The sequence below is a fragment of the Platalea leucorodia genome, assembly GCF_965183815.1.
Source record: "Platalea leucorodia genome assembly, chromosome: 4".
Taxonomy (NCBI): Eukaryota; Metazoa; Chordata; class Aves; order Pelecaniformes; family Threskiornithidae; genus Platalea; species Platalea leucorodia.
In genome coordinates this window covers 33,258,091-33,273,961 of record NC_138826.1, presented here as the reverse complement: position 1 = coordinate 33,273,961, position 15,871 = coordinate 33,258,091, and the positions used below count along the sequence as shown (strand labels likewise).

Here is a 15,871-nt window from a genome sequence, read left to right as displayed (position 1 = left end):
TTTTTTTCTTTTTGAAATAGATGCACATAAAATGAGAACATGTAACTGCTGAGAGGATAGACAATATAAGCAAATGTAGCAGTTTTGAGCTGCTGAACTGTTTATCAGCAGAAATACTGCAGTGCTCAAAGCCCAACAATCTGTAGTAGGTAAACTGCTGCTGTGTATAATCAACACAGTAGGTTAGAAAGGTAGTGAGGCCCTTTATTAGGCCATTCTTGACTAAATACTTGTGTCTGATACACTTCTTCATAAATAATAATTGGTCACTAAATAAAAATTACTGTTTAGTATTCTGTTTACCAAAAGCAATAAGTCAGCTTTTTGGGAATTTGTAACATGAAGCAAGCACAGGGATTTGTGTCATTCGTACTAAAAATTTCACACTTTTATAGAATATTGGCATGAGAGCATGTTAGGTACAGCCACTCAAAAATACAGGTTTCCATTTGTGGCTCTTTGTATTTGGGTGAATTGTGGTTTACCTGTGACAGCCATGATGGAGGGTTATTCCCAGAACCTTTAGCTCCTGTTCTTCAGATGGATTAAAAATTACAGATGCAGACTTGAGAATATAATGAAGTGCTTCAGTTAGACTGTAACATGTGGAAGTGGGTGTGTAAAAACATTCGACATGTAGAAAATTAATTGTCCAGAGAAATAAGGTGCATGATGGCATTAACATTCAGGGAAGAAAGGATTGTTACCTATTTTACCTCCATGTACACTTAAAATTGTAGCTAACTCTCACTGAGCTTGTCCTAAAACAATAAAATCAACTGGTTTGTAGGAAAGATGGTATTAATTTTCTCAGCAGATAGCCTTTGCAAAGGAATATGAAGCAGAACTAATATTCAGCATGAAATCAGGCTACTTTGATAGTCATGATTGTAAAGCTTTAGACATTCGTCTGGATTTGTTGTATAGGCACTATGCTGATAAATGCCAAAATGTTGTTAGAGAGGTGGTGAATTACATCTCTTCGCACTTGTCTTAAAAAAGTTAGCATAAAGTTTTTTTCCAGAGCAACCTTTTAGTCTTTGAGCATTCTAAAAGTGTTTGAAGGGAATTTGTGTGTGGATTCTTTTTTCCACGACAGCCACCTGTTCCCTTTATGTAGCTATTAGTAAATTTAGCATGATTTTCTAAGTCTTGCTGGGGTATTTTGTAATGGTTTCTGACTCCAGGTTTGCTGTAATTTTATAAGCCAGTTTAAAATGTATATTGAGGCATATGATTACCTCAGTTTATTACATAGGGACCACCCAAAACTGGCCAAAAGCTGAAGTGTATGCTGTTGACTTAAGTCCAGCAAAAAGTTTCCAGTAAATGTGGTTGAGTTGAAAAATCACTGTAGACAGGTAGTGATTCAAATGGGTTGCTGATACTCATAGCAACAAGAAACGGACTGTGAAATGATCAGTCACTGTCGTATTACTTCATTGTTTCTTAAATGAGCATATACTTGATTAAACATTGCATGCAAATATATATGTATGAATTTATATTGAGTTAAAATAATCAATCTATAATTGAAGATTGTCCCTACATAACTAATCAAATGAGAATGTCTGCAACATTAGTCCTCTGTCAGTTTACATACTGCAGGTTATTTTCATGCCTAAACTGCCAGTAATGTTTAAATAACTGTACCAGGATTGCCAAAATGTGTGAGGTTTGAGTTGTTTGTTGCAATGTTTTAAATTTAGGAGATAGTTGCAAATATTAACAACTGTTTTTTTTCCTTCTAATGCTGCTGTTTTTCAAAAGCAATCTTCTGCTAAGGAAATGAGATTAAAATGTTTTTTTGCTGCTTATGTTTATAAGTAGAACTTATTTTTCAATGCATTTGATAAGTATTTGTTTTTGATACAGCTAACAAACTCTCCTGAGTTCTTGTTTTTGCAAGCATCTTTTACATTTGGCACAAATGAGGCTAGTGCAACTGTTCTGAAGATGTGATTATACTGTAATAAGTAATGTATTCTGCTATTGTAAAAATGTTAGTCAGGTAAAAACCAAGAGGTAGCAGCTTTTTGTATTGCCTATTGCAATGTGATGATACCTTTATAAAGTTTATTGTAATTTTAACTAAAGGTTAAAAGTATATGTTCTCTCCAAATTTCTGAAATTGGATGATATCTTAGCATATAATTGCTAGGCTACCAGAAATAACGTGCATATACCCAATTGCATTTGTTTTGCTAATTCTGTTGTCTTTTTGCTAGTTCTAATCTCTTTTTTTGTACATGGATAGCCTTATTCCACTGATTTCCCCTTCCCCAATCTCATTTTAGCAATATGATGAGCAAGAAAGAAAAAGCAAAACAAGAAAAGTTTCATAGATTAATCCTAGCGTGTGTTCACAATGGGATGCTTAAGTTCCTGCTAATAGTGTTAGAACTGAATTTTTTTTCAGTTGCCCTGTGTTCACTATATGTATTAAGATAATTAAGACAGTAGTAAGGGAATTAATGCAAATGAACTTAGTTCTTGCTTTGCTAGTGAATATTAGTCAGGTAAAGCATAGGGCTGGAGTACTTGATTTAAATCACCAGAGAATATCTGACATACTAACTTTCTTTGCAATTAGGTCTTAATCTGCTGTTGTAGAATGTTTTGTTGCTCTACTTGTATGCATTTTAATGGGAATAAAAGATATACCAGAGGTATCACTGATAGAGCTTTTAAAAGCCATGCAGGATACTTTTGCTTGAAATAATTTGTCTTGGTTTGTGTGTTTTCCATTCGCATGATTACTCCTTCACAGTTACAACTGTGACCATCTGATGCAGCTTTTCTTCTCAGTTTGTGTATTTGTTTGAATAGTTGTTTAACGTAACAAATGTTGATGAAATCTGTTAGTTGTAGAATATAAGATAAATATAAAATAGAATATAAAATATAATCTGTTAATCTGTAAATGATTCTATGATTCTAATTGCTGCTCATTTCCTCCAGCATTTTAGAAGTGTTTTGGATTAAATAATGTTTGTTTCTTTCTGATATTATTGTGCAAATTATTTCAAAACACTCTATTAGAACTTGTTCATAACATAGACTGTAAACTGGTGCTTCATCAGCCTGTCAGTTGCTGGCGATCTGCCTAGAAGGGACAAGCAACTATTTGTGAATTGAATACAACTGTGTATTGGACAGTGTAAGCTGAAATATTTGTTATGTTAAGGAGTCAGAAGCCTTGAAATTTGGCTGCTCTCACAATTAATGGTCTTTTAAAAAAAAAAAAAAAGCCAAGAAGTTTAAATAAAAAAAAGAAAAAATACAGAAAAACAACACCAAAACACTGCAAGATATAAAATTACATCTATGTGATGGAAATTAAATTTAATGGTTTGTAGTATGGTAAAAGCAATTTGGAATTGTATGGTAGCTCTTAGTATTTTTATCTTTTAAGTCTGGTGATGGTTGTGCATAGTTTGGCTGCAAGTAATCAGTGACTATAGGAAAAAGTAAAAATTTAATTGTTAAAAGTTCATAAATTTTCATTTTTTGCTCTTTTGCATCTGGACAATCGCGTTGGTGTTTCTTTGCTGTTTAGTCAAAAATTTATAAAAGTATTTCTTATGAATTAAAAAGCAAAAAAGATACTTCACGGACATAAAGAACATAAATAGGTCTATTGTGGGTTTTTCCCCTTAATTGATCTTTAGCATTTGTGCTGCAGTTTTACTCTTGTGGTTTTGGGGAGTTGCTGGCTCAGCCTCAGAGTGGTTTTAGACAGGTTTTGAGACATGCTGATCTTAGGTTCTACAAATGCAATCTTGGGCGTTTGAGGACATTGCGTAAAGAAACTCCCCTCTAAGAACCCTAAAAAATAAAGGAGAATACTGTAAGGTAGAAGATTGATTTATTTTTTCTTTAAGAAAGTAGTAGATGGAGGAGATGGACAGAAAGGGGGGAGGGGGGGAATAAATCCTACACCAAGGAAATGGTGGTTATCATCTTCCATGACCATAAAATAACTGTACTGTAATTGTACTGTAGTTTTGTGTAACACTAAGATTGAAAACAACATCATGGTACAAACCTGAGAACATATCATGAGAATACACCATCAGTTGTTCAGTCTGTGACTTGACTCTGTAACCTAACTGAACCTTTTCAGGGTTGAGCGCCACAGGTTGAGAGTACTGCACATAATGGCTGTGTGTGTTTTTGTCACGAGAGTATAAGTGCTTCAGGACATATCCAGGCAATCATCATTTGTCATCTTTGATGGTTATTTCTGTTTCTACTTGCTGTGCTTAATTTCAGAATTCATGACTGTTGTGGCAGGGGAAAGAATACTTTTGTGTGGTTCCAGTTTTTATAATTGATATTTAGTTCTGATGGCTGTGAAATAGTTTTGTATTAGTCTGCCCAGGACCAAATGTTGCTTTTTTAGTTAAGAATTCCTAGCAGAAATATTTTGGCTGTATATTCTGATATTGCTCAGACATAATATTTGAATGGATACTGAAGGAAATGAAGCTTTTAAAATCGTATAACATCACCATTCCTTCCTGATATAACACATTTGAACACAATGCCTGGTCTTTACCAGATTTTTGTGCAAAATCAACACACTTTGACATAGCTGCAGCTGTTCCTTCAGCTTTGTGAAGAGCGGGAGGCTGTTCGTGGCCCTTATTTGGGTATTGTACACATGCTGCAGCAAGGGAGGCTTTCCTATCAGGGGAAAAAAGGAAAATTCACAGTGAGAGGTCAGACATTGTAACAGGTTCCACAGAGAGATGATGTGTCTCCATCCTTGAAAGCAAGTTCGCAAGGGAGTTGTTTCAGCAAGTAGTTTGAGTTCTTGTTTTTGTTCTCTGATAGAATGATGAAAACGTGTCACTCCAGGACATCCCACTCTCAGTTCCATCAAGTCCAGAACCACAAGAACCTGTGTCAACTTTTAAGGTAAATGACACTGATTTACTCTAAAGAGATACAAGCCTGTTTGTTTTTAAAAAACTCAGATTGCCGTATCACTGTGAAATAGTGCTTCTTGCTTCTTTCATCTATTTAAATGCAAACCTGGCAAATGTTTATATACTTCATCTTTTCAGTTTTGTTAAAATGGAGGGCTTTATTTGACCTTTTAAAATACATACTTACAAATGCTAGCACAGTTTAAATAATTGAAATAACTTTGCCTTTTGGTATTTGTAGCAGTCATGTGGGAAGTAACAGCTGTAGAGTAACTTCTTTCAAAATTTTGCTGCCTGCTTGATAAGTGTTAGAATTTGAAAAGACAATTTTCGCTTTGAAGTGTAATCCTACCATACTTACTCAGTTACTTCCTCTTTCATTACATTTATTGTTGACCTCAGTTTAAAATTCTTTCATCTAAACTAAGTTTTCCCTGAGATAATGCAGGTATTGCAGACATAACTTAAAAACAATGTGAACCCCACAAAGTCAAAGATGTGTTTATTGTTTTAGATTGGATATTAAAGGAAGAAGCAATCACAATGGATATTCCAAAAAGGATCATCTTTTATGGTCACAGATTTGTAATGTTGTGCTTTCTACAGTGCTAAGGTTTTATAGCATTGCTTGAGGCTCTTATTGTAAAATCAGTACTGAAAGATCACTAATCCTGCACTTAGAGTAGGGGAACAATACTTGCTGAAGATATAATGAAATTAGAAATACTTCTTGAAAGGGAAGAACACTTGCAATCTTATTCCTGTTTGAAGGTCATCTGTCCAAATCCTGGTTTAAGGTTTTAAGCGGTTTGGCAAAGCTGTAGATCCATATGCATCATTCTTTAGCAACCCTGGTTTCTACATTGTTAACATATAGGCCTTCTTTTTTCTTTAATTGCCGTCTGATGTATTTGTTGTGCTTGTCCTTCTACAATCACCTCCCTCAAAATCTTAGTCTTAATTCCTAGAGAAAAAAGTCTTGCTTTTTAACTTCATAACAAAAAAAAAAATTATAATGTTGAATTGCCACTTCTTTACCTGGTACCGTCATGTGGTTTGAAAAATTGCACAACAAATCAGTCTGGGTGTTGTCCTAAAGAGGTAACTAATAACATCTTCAGTGAAACTCAAATAGTGGATGTATGCTACTAACTGGAAGTATGCTTCTTAATTTATGGCCTAGCTATAATGGTACAGTTATAAAATATATTAAAATTACCTTGTGATGAAAAATTATTAAAAAAAAAAAATCATTCTTGCATATTTACCAATTCTTTTAGTCTCTGAACTTTGCATAATTAAGTCTTCAGGTTTTAGTATGATGTATTTAAATCAGTTGTGCTCTTTGCATTCACTAAACATAGTTATGCTTATGTTTCTAAATGATTTTTTTCTTGTTTCTATCATTTTATTTTAATAAGTTCACTTAACCTTTAAGCTTCAGTATTTTTTTGCTGTTGTATAAGGAGGAGTATAGGTAGTATTTGATGTCTAGGGATGCTCATCTCCATGATGCCAGTCGCTTGTACAACAGGTGAATTACTGCATAAAAAATGCAGCTGGTTTCCTTACATAGCCTGAAAACTTAGTGGGTCAGCTCAACTTTGTCTTTTAAAGAAACTTCTAGTCAAGTTTCTTTGCTCTCTAGGTTCTATGCCTACAGCCCATCTCACCATGCGAATAAGAGGAGGAAAGTGTGTGCTAATGTTACTGCCAGTCTTCCATGAACATCTGATACAATATGTCCTGTAGAGGTGTTCATGTGGATTGTGTAGCCCTTATAGAAAACCTTGTATTGCCCACTGTTCTATTGCAGATGGACGATCTGCTGAATGAGATCAGGCAGCTTAAAGATGAACTGAAGAAAAAGGATGAAACAATCAACCAATTAGAGCATCAACTTGTAAGTATAATGCTAAATGTTTAGCAATATCTGAAGTATGCACTACAGAGTGTAACTTCAATAGGTATATTCTTATGAAGGCTTTAAGAGGGCTAGACATCTAATTTTTTTCCTATGCTTTCATTATAACAAAGGTAGATTTGGGTTCTGTTTAGACCCACCTGACTCATGAGTCTGTAACAGTTCAGGTAGCAGACTGATTCTACATGTTCTAGTGTGTTTGCAACTGTACACCTGGCTCTTTAGTTCTGCAGGCCAGTCATGGTTTGTATGTGTGGCACTAAGCAAGGATGTTTATATGACTGTTAAATATATTTCATTTCCAAAACAAACACTTTGAACATAAAATTCTAGAAGCTGTTCAGAAATAACAATGAGCAAAGATAAGGCACTTTATACTTAAAGTATTTTAAAAATTAAAAAGTATCAGGCCGATCATTCTGCTTGAAGTTTTTTTGTTGTTGTTCTTTTCTCCATCTCCTTTTCCCTACTGTCCATTAGTTTAATAAAGAATTCCACCAGAGAATTTAAAGCCGAGCAAGGTAGTATTCGAAGTTGATTCTTTTTTTTAAAACAAAGCAAAACAAAGCGTGTTGAATAGTAAGATTAAATTGGCCAAATAAATAAAAGTTATGGGGGCACTTTTGTCATAAATCAGGTTCAGGCAGACACGTAAGTCCTCAAGCAGAAGTAACATATGCCTTTTTGCTTTTTGCTCTTGTTCTAAGTTAACTTTGGATTTTGTAACATGTATCTCTGCATTTGGTTCTGGTAAACTCACCTGCTGTGACAATTCTTGTAAAATAGCCCTATGTTTTCAAGCCGTTTCAAGCCACAGCAAGATCTTAAAAGTAGGGTAGATGAGATGCCAAGGGGTGCATGCCATATTTATTTATCATGGCTGGAGACAGTCTTGTGTGACTGTAATCTCTAATGAAATGTTTAGCATGTGCCTTTATGCATATGTGCACTGAAACTGACCTGTGGTCTTCATCCTCTCTGTGTCTAGCATGTGATCATTCCTTTTAAAACAAAAATGAAAGGTTAAGATGTGGCTTTCTGCTTTGCTTAAACAACAGAATTCCAGATCACAGGGTACCAAAACAAATTGTCTTGTCTGTTAGTATTTTGCATTGTGTTGATTTTTCAGTATGCTTAGTCTCACTCATCAGCCTTCAAAGATTTTTTCAAGGAAATCTCTCTTTCTTGGTAGGCCGTATACCTAATTACTGTAGTGACTGAAAACTTTGTTGCAGCTAAGGAACTGTGCTGTAAAGATGGGTAAAACTTAAATTAGTAATTGTTGAAAGGTGACTTAAAGAATGTGGTGCTTCAGAAATTTCAGTGAATCAAAAACCCTTTCCAAAAGTCAACATTTATTCTGAATTATTTCTAAATATGCTTTGGGAAAAGAAGCAGTTGTGCAGCACTGTAAATACTAGTTTCTACATTTTAATCATGTTGTGCTATACTGCTAAGTAATGCATGATGTTTGAACACTGGGCCTTAACTGTGCTTTTCAAGTGTCTTAGTTATTTTCTAACAAATTTTCCTTTCTCTTTCTCTTTTTGGGGGTGATTAAGGCCACTAGATGTAACTGCCAGAAAGACAGTCAAAAACCTACAGGAGCAACGTGTGTGTATGCTGATAAATTTACGCAAACCTCCTGGAGGAGGAGTTCTGTGAGTAAAACGTGCCTTTCCTTCTTGGGTATGACTTTCTGCATTTCATTCCCCAATTCTATGACATTTGCCGTCATGTAAGTTGGCATTAAGAGATTCTGTGCTGTATGTGAGAGCGGTATCCTTCCTGCTGTGCATCCCTTGCGTTCTTTTGCAACTTTCTTATTTAAACATTTATTACAAACATTTCTTTTAAAATAAGTAATTAAACTTTAGAAGTCTTTTCTTAAAATAGTCGCCTTCTGCACTATTTAAGTTATAGTCAGCCCAAGCTGTATATCTAATCGTATGTAAGATATTTTCCTATATCCTGACTTTAAAGTCATAGGTATCTGTATTTGTTTGTTTTGTTTTTTTTTCCCCTGGTTAAAGTTTCGTTGTTGCTATGCTGACATTTGTTGAGGAAAAAGAACAGTATATTCTAAGTTTCAGTCCATAAGTGTAACAACAAAAGTTTGTTGCTTTTTTTTTTATTAATCATTTATTTGAAGAACTTAGCTCATTCAGAAAATGATTGGGTGAAAATCACTTTGACAAAGGGCATCTTCATTCCCATATGTTGTTGCATGGATCACATTTGCTTCCATTATATAAAACTTACATTCTTCATGGAACACTAATAGAATACTTCAGATGGTGGAGAGAACACATTTGATATTATATAATAATAATAAGGAATTATCTTTGAATGATGAACAAGGCTGTTGTCAGTCATCAGCAAATAGTCTTTGGATCTTGAAGCTACTGCTCTAGCTAGAGAATCCTAAGAGATTACTTTAAAAGATTAAAAATGGGTTAGATTTTTGGTTTCTTTGTTTTTACCCTGCCTTGAGTTACTTGATGCAAGATTGTAGTAAAGATAAATCACCCTTGCTATCCTTCTAAAATTACTCTTTCAAATATATAGTGCTATGATAGAAATACCACCACACTGTGTGTTCATCAGTTGCTAGCAAACAGCTTTATCCTGTTGAGACCATGCTTTCCAACTGTCTTCTGTCTGATAAGAACCCAGTATAAAGAGATCATAACCTTATGCAGCTTTTAGTTTGCTCTGACACCTCTGTTCCAGAAAGTATGTGGAGTATCTTTTATGTTTATCCCATTTGTTTCACTTTTCCTGTTACTTTGTAGCTTTTGAGCTCTTGTATTGTCTCAGTTTCCCAAGTTTTAATTTCCTATGTTCATTTGATGTTTTTCTTCATTGGTACGATTATTAGGTTAGTGGCTATTGTTTCCATGTTACTTTTTTTTCCCTATCATTTTCCACATAAATTCAGAAACAGATTAATAACTATTCAAAGTTAGTTGCTACTTACAGAAGCTTTAGTTTGAGCAACCTGTGGTATTAATTGATAAGACAAAGATATTGGAGAAGATGAGTAATGTAAGTTGATATCATAGAATCGTTTAGGCTGGAAAAAGCCTTCAAGATCATCAAGTCCAACTGTTAACCTAGTGCTGCCAAGTCCACCACTAAACCATGTCCCTAAGCGCCACATCTGCATGTCTTCTAAATACCTCCAGGGATGGGGACTCCGCCACTTCCCTGGGCAGCCTGTTCCAGTGCCTGACTACCCTTTTGGTGAAAACAATTTTTCCTAATATCCAATCTAAACCTGCTCTGGCGCAACTTGAGGCCATTTCCTCTTGTCCTATTGCTTGTTACGCAGCAGAAGTGACTGACCCCCACCTCACTACAGTCTCCTTTCAGGTAGTTGTAGAGAGCGATAATCTGAGAGTAGATAGGTAAAAGTAGTCATTTAGCCCAATTGTTTGTTTTGCTCAGGTAGAAGTATATTTCTTCTAAGTTATTCAGTAGTTTTGTTCAAAAAGACACTTTTTTTTGTCATGAGGAAATTTGAGTTAAGGGAGAATATAATTTAAAAAAATAAAAAAGTACCTCTGCTGTATTCATGGTTGGGTGCGTGTATGTGTGTGGGTATATGTATACATATGTATATGATACACATACATATGTGTGTAGGCATATGCTCATTAGATGCGCATTATAAACATCTGGGTATTTTTGTCTTTACATGTAAAGTTTCTCATGAAAATTGATAAACGAATTAGGAAAATTCATGAAGTATCAACAGATCTTCAAAATACGCTGCTTTTCAGGAACTTTTATTTGTAAATGATAGCTGAAAAATTTTGTGCAGAATGATTTTTTTTTTTTTAATATCTTCTCCTTTGTGTATTTAAGTTATATGGAGGCTTTCTGTAAGAAAACAGAAATTGATATGAGCTCCTTAATGTGGGATTTCTTAAAGGGGGATGATAGTCTTGCTTTTGTAGCCGAGTTCCAGTTCTAATGATCAGATCTCAACTTTCTGGTTTAATAGTTCCTCTGCTAACATGCATTTGTATGCTTCCTTGCATGGCTTAATAGAAGTATAAATGTAGAAAAAGCCTTGGCATGAATCCTTGTTGTTCTGGAACCCAATGACATAAAATGTCACTTGCAATAGAAAGGGTAGACAATTGGCTCTATTTCTTGAGGCAGGAGTACGATAAATGGAAATAGCTGGAAACACCCGAGTAAAAGGTATTCTCACTAAAAAGAAGTCTTAAAGAAAATAATTGTTTTGCTTTATTAACATTCCTGTTCAGTTTAATGTAGTGGTCTTGAACTGAGAGCGCAGGCTGTGAGAAATCAGATTTATTGGTCCTAAACAGGGTACGAATCATGAAATGTAGTTAATGTTTATGAAATTGTGAAGTTTTTGTATAAACTACGTTTTTTTTAAAACCAAATTATAATTGAAATCTTGGCAATGAGAGTACAACTCCTTTGAGGTATATAAGTTTATGCTTCTTTAAGCTTGTTAATAGTTATCAAAGTTGATGAATATTTAACTATTTCATTTTCTCCTGTAAGTGTTGACCTGTCAGTCACTTTAAATGATGGTGAATATCAGGAAGTTACTTTAGTTAGATTATCATAACTTTCAAGATTATTCTGGCAGTTTACAAATTCTAGCAGAACTGATACTATGTGCTGATTCCTGAAGCATAAATAACAGTCTAGGAACACACTGTAATTTACTGTTTCAAGAAATACTTTAAATGCTTCTAGAAACGTGCTTAACAAACGTTGTTAATGTAGTGTTTCATAAAGAATAGATGCTAGAATAAACGAGGAAATAGTGAATGGAAATTGGCTATTAAAAGATTTCAGTTGGGAATTTAAGACAATATGAATTACAGTAATTTATTGCAGTTCTGCTGTCCATTTGAAATAGCTAGTATTTCTGATCACTTCATTGTTCTCCCAGTAAATAGGCAGGTGAATATCATTAGACATATTTTTAGAAAGTCATGTTCTTATCTGTTCTTTCTTTATTACCAGATATTTCTAGAAAATGGCCCATCCTGATGTGATTATAAACTTGTCTGGGGTTGTTCTCTTTAGAGACCATAGTTTTTGAAAGTACTTTTAGGATTTTTTTCCTATTTAAAGGTAAATATGTAGAGAAATGGAAGCTATGTAACTTTAGGTTAATCCTTGGAACTTAGTACTCCATGTAGTAAAATCTAGTGGCTGAAAATAAATGTTTTGAAAATTGGGCATATTAAGAATTAACCTATTGCCTGGCCTCTGTGTCGGCTACATGGTGTTTCTTGTAAGCAGTGTCCTGAGAATATGCTCAAAAATACATTATGTAATTTCTGACTGTTTGTATAGACAATGATAACTTGGAGGGAAACATTATTTTGGGTTAGCCATCCTCAGGATAAAGGCTTGTACAAGTATTCACTGACAGGATAGACCATGCCGTTTCTAGGAGGATTTCTCATAGATCTCTTATACTGAATTCACTTCCAGTTAATTTATGCCTATCATTTAACTATCGGGGGGGGAATCAAACGCAAAACCTGGAAGAAGGTATTGAACATAAAATTACCTGAAGCAATTAACACTGATGGACAGAGCTTACAAAGAAGAAAAATGCGAGTATCCATTGCCACAATTGTCTTGCAGGCTTTTCAGCATTGTTTCTGTAATACTAAATACTGACGTTTTTTTTGAAGATTTTGAGGGTAAAGGGATTAGATGTCAAGTTTATGTTGACAAATTATTTGGCTTCTTGAACTGGAAAGGTTGTTTGCAGATGCTGAGCGGTAAAAGACAAGCAAGCAAACTGCAAAGCCTGAATATCGATGAAGATGTCTGTAAAGGATTCTGGCCACTGAGGTCCAGTTCCTTAGCATAGTGCAACTCCTCCTAGTGCTCTTCCATGCCCTGCAACAGTTGATAGTGTACAAGAAAAGCTGATTTTTCTCCTTGGTCTTGGAATAGTACACAGTGATGAGAATGTGTTTTGCTTCTTAAATGTGTGTACAAATTCATTCTTGTCTCTGGTAAAATGACAGCAAAAACTTCAGTTTGCCTGGGAGCATACATATCCTTGATCTCTGCTACATCTCTTCTCTTCTCCTGTGCTGAGATATATTCTTTGCCTTCCGTTTGAGTATTGTTCCTGTTTGTCATTCCAAAGCCTTTCACGTCAATTGTTTTGATGAACCTTCATAATACTTGGGCTGTCTGTGTACTGTTGTCTTTGAGTATCTCCTTCCACCTTAGCCTTAAAATCTCTCTATGCTTTGACTCTGCAACTATGAATTTAAACTTACAGGTTTCGAAGCCTAGTCACTATACTAGTGTTTATCCTCACATTTGGCCCAGGTTTCTCTTGTTGTCCAGTACTCTGCTGTTCACTTGCTGATCTATTATAATGTACATTCGTGGTGAGAACGGACCATGGCTGGACTAGATAGTTGTGTTTTGCATGTTTCTTGCTCTGTTACAGTAGCAGTGCATAACATGTAGGTGCATGCACAGAAGAGAGGTCCTTTAAACCTTTCACAGGCAATTCTTCTTGGTTTAGTGTAAACCAGTGCATAAGACTGTTTTTGGTTTTGGTTTGGTTTTTTTTCTGACCTGAATACTTTCAGAAAGACTATTGCATGTCAGACCTGCTCATTCATAATCTCTTTCTGGGTGCTAGGCTAGCAAGAGGAGACTGCTGCAAAGACATTTTGTTTGAATTGATACTTGAAGTATGTCATTCTAGGTTTGTTCATGATGTGGAGCTCTGAGTTTGTATGAGACAACTGGCAATGCTAGGTGAGGCGCAGCAAAAATTATCTGTTCTTGGAAGTGCTCAAAGGCTCCAGCTGTATGAATAAAAATGGATCTTTCCTGTATTTGTGTTTCTGCAGAAAACACTTTTAAAAGTAGTAGCAGTTTTGCATGTTGGTGTATCCTTGGGAAAAGAGCTGGAATATTTGGCTGTTGGCCTAAAATTACTATGCAGCAATAGGTCAGAAATACTTCTCTTGTCCTTTTCTGGCAGAAGCAATTGCTTTTGTTCATGTGATTGCTTATTCTAAGGTTGAGGTCTCTTCGTGACAATGGAAAACTCTGGCCTTAATATCCTCATAGTAGCCTTTTTTTAAAAACAAACAAACAAACAAAACCCACAGGTTTTCCAGTGCAGTTAGGGTCAGAACTTCATAAAGTGTTTAGCAGCAATTGTACAATTCATCAGGATCTCTGAAGAACATTTATCGTTTTGTTCTGGTTTGTAGGCTGCTTTATTTCAGCTGCTCCTATTTTTCCACTCCTGAGTCTTCTGGTTTGCCTGGTGTTTAAAATTCTGAATCACTTCTCTTTTGGCATGCTTTTGCTATTTCACAATTCCAGTGTCTGGGAAATGAGAGGAATGGGACTTAAGTTTAGTAGCTGGATGCACATAACAGCTCGGGGGAAGAACTGTTCTGACTGTTGTCTAACGTTAAAGTGCAAGTGGAAAGACTTGCATCAGACTAGGCTTCAGAACCCAGAAGAATCCCATCCAATGTTCTGTGTTTTTGCTGTTTGTTTGTTTTTTTTTTTTTTTTTTTTAAATAGAAGCTGAGGTAAGTCATGTTCTCATCCTTAAATTCTAACATTGCTTGCTTGTGAATTTTATAGATTTTTTTAATAATCAAGCATAAAATAAGCTGTGATTCAGGTTTTTCTTCTTCCCTGTGTTTAGTGGGAAACTGCCACGTTTTCTGTGTATTTTGAATATGTAGCATAATCTGAGGAGACATGCTTATTAGTGTGTGTTTCCTTTTTCCTGTTCTTTGGATTTCTTGGGAACATCAGCGCACATTTGACTAATAGAAGGGGATGGATGTGCATTGTTGTTTAAAGGAGAAAGCTTTGTAAATCTGCTGGAGTTTTGTAAAATACTACTAAAAGAAAAGTCATCTTTTCATAAGCCAGGCTTATTTGCAGATAATTATCTCTTAATATGCTATATCTATGGGATCGGTACAGCCTTTATTATTTGTAAAATCAGTGTAATTCATAATATACTTCTTAATAAATTCCCAGTGCTCTATTTCCTGGTCCTTACTTGGTTCAATTGATGTTAATTTTAATTACCTTATTTGATGTACAATTAAGAAATGCTTGTTTTATAAATAAGAAATCCAACACTTATTTGACATTTGCCTGTGTGGAGCAGTGTAAACTCTCAAGACTGCTGTCAGAGGAAGAGCTAGGTCTTTTGCTTCTCAGATTATAGAATGTTCTCTAGCATTTGGGAAAAGAGGGCTGAACCATGCCTGGAGACCTGTTCGGTTTAGCAGGCAAAACACTGAAGGAGGTTACTTGCACTTTTTTCGTTTACTTCTCCAGTCAATGATTAAATACCATGAAGAGCTATTGAGAAGACTGCACTTTGTGCTTTGAAGTGCTAATATGGGTGCTTAAAAATTACTGGAATGTATCAAGACATCTAAATATTTCTTTGCTTTTACAATAGTATCATAACTGTTAGGTTGCTCAGGTGGCTTGTACTTGTCTTAATCTCTCTTTTTAGAGAGATATAAAATTTTCGCCTCTCTTATTAATTTAATGCATATAAAAATTTCAAGGAAGTCTGGAAAAAGCCCATTGCCAACTCAAACCTCTACAAGATGAGACCTATGCCTGATGATACTACACTTTTTACTATCAGTTATGTTTAGAAAACGGAAAGAATTTGTTGTTGTTGTTGTTGTTCCACTACGCTGACACAATTTAGGATTAAATGTGAACAAGCCTGAAAAATTAAGTATTCTTTTGTACAGTGTTGTGAAAATCCAGAGTTTTTGTTAATGTCTCATCAATCATTGATTGATTAATCTTGTTCCCAGGAATATTTCTGTATTTAATACCTATTCAGCTGATGCAACATACTATATTATTTTGTCATGTTGCTTGACTGAAGCTAGTACTGTTGTTCTTTCATGCAGCAGCCTACAAATAGTGTTGACGTTAATGGTTACGGATGGAGGACTGTAAGAACATG

At 35.1% G+C, this 15,871-nt stretch overlaps 1 protein-coding gene across 4 annotated transcripts in view; it reads left to right on the top strand.

Moving 5' to 3' along the window:
• CCSER2 (coiled-coil serine rich protein 2) overlaps positions 1-15,871 on the top strand; it is a 78,016-nt gene that overhangs the window by 46,908 nt on the left and 15,237 nt on the right. For 3 of the 4 annotated variants that reach the window (XM_082310996.1, XM_082310995.1, XM_082310998.1), the window contains exons 7-9: positions 4,840-4,923; positions 6,751-6,837; positions 8,421-8,519. The exons of the other annotated variant lie outside the window; for it this stretch is intronic. In XM_082310996.1, coding sequence (XP_082167122.1) covers positions 4,840-4,923; positions 6,751-6,837; positions 8,421-8,519 — 270 coding nt within the window. The remainder of the gene's footprint in view (positions 1-4,839; positions 4,924-6,750; positions 6,838-8,420; positions 8,520-15,871) is intronic. 4 annotated transcript variants of the gene reach the window in all.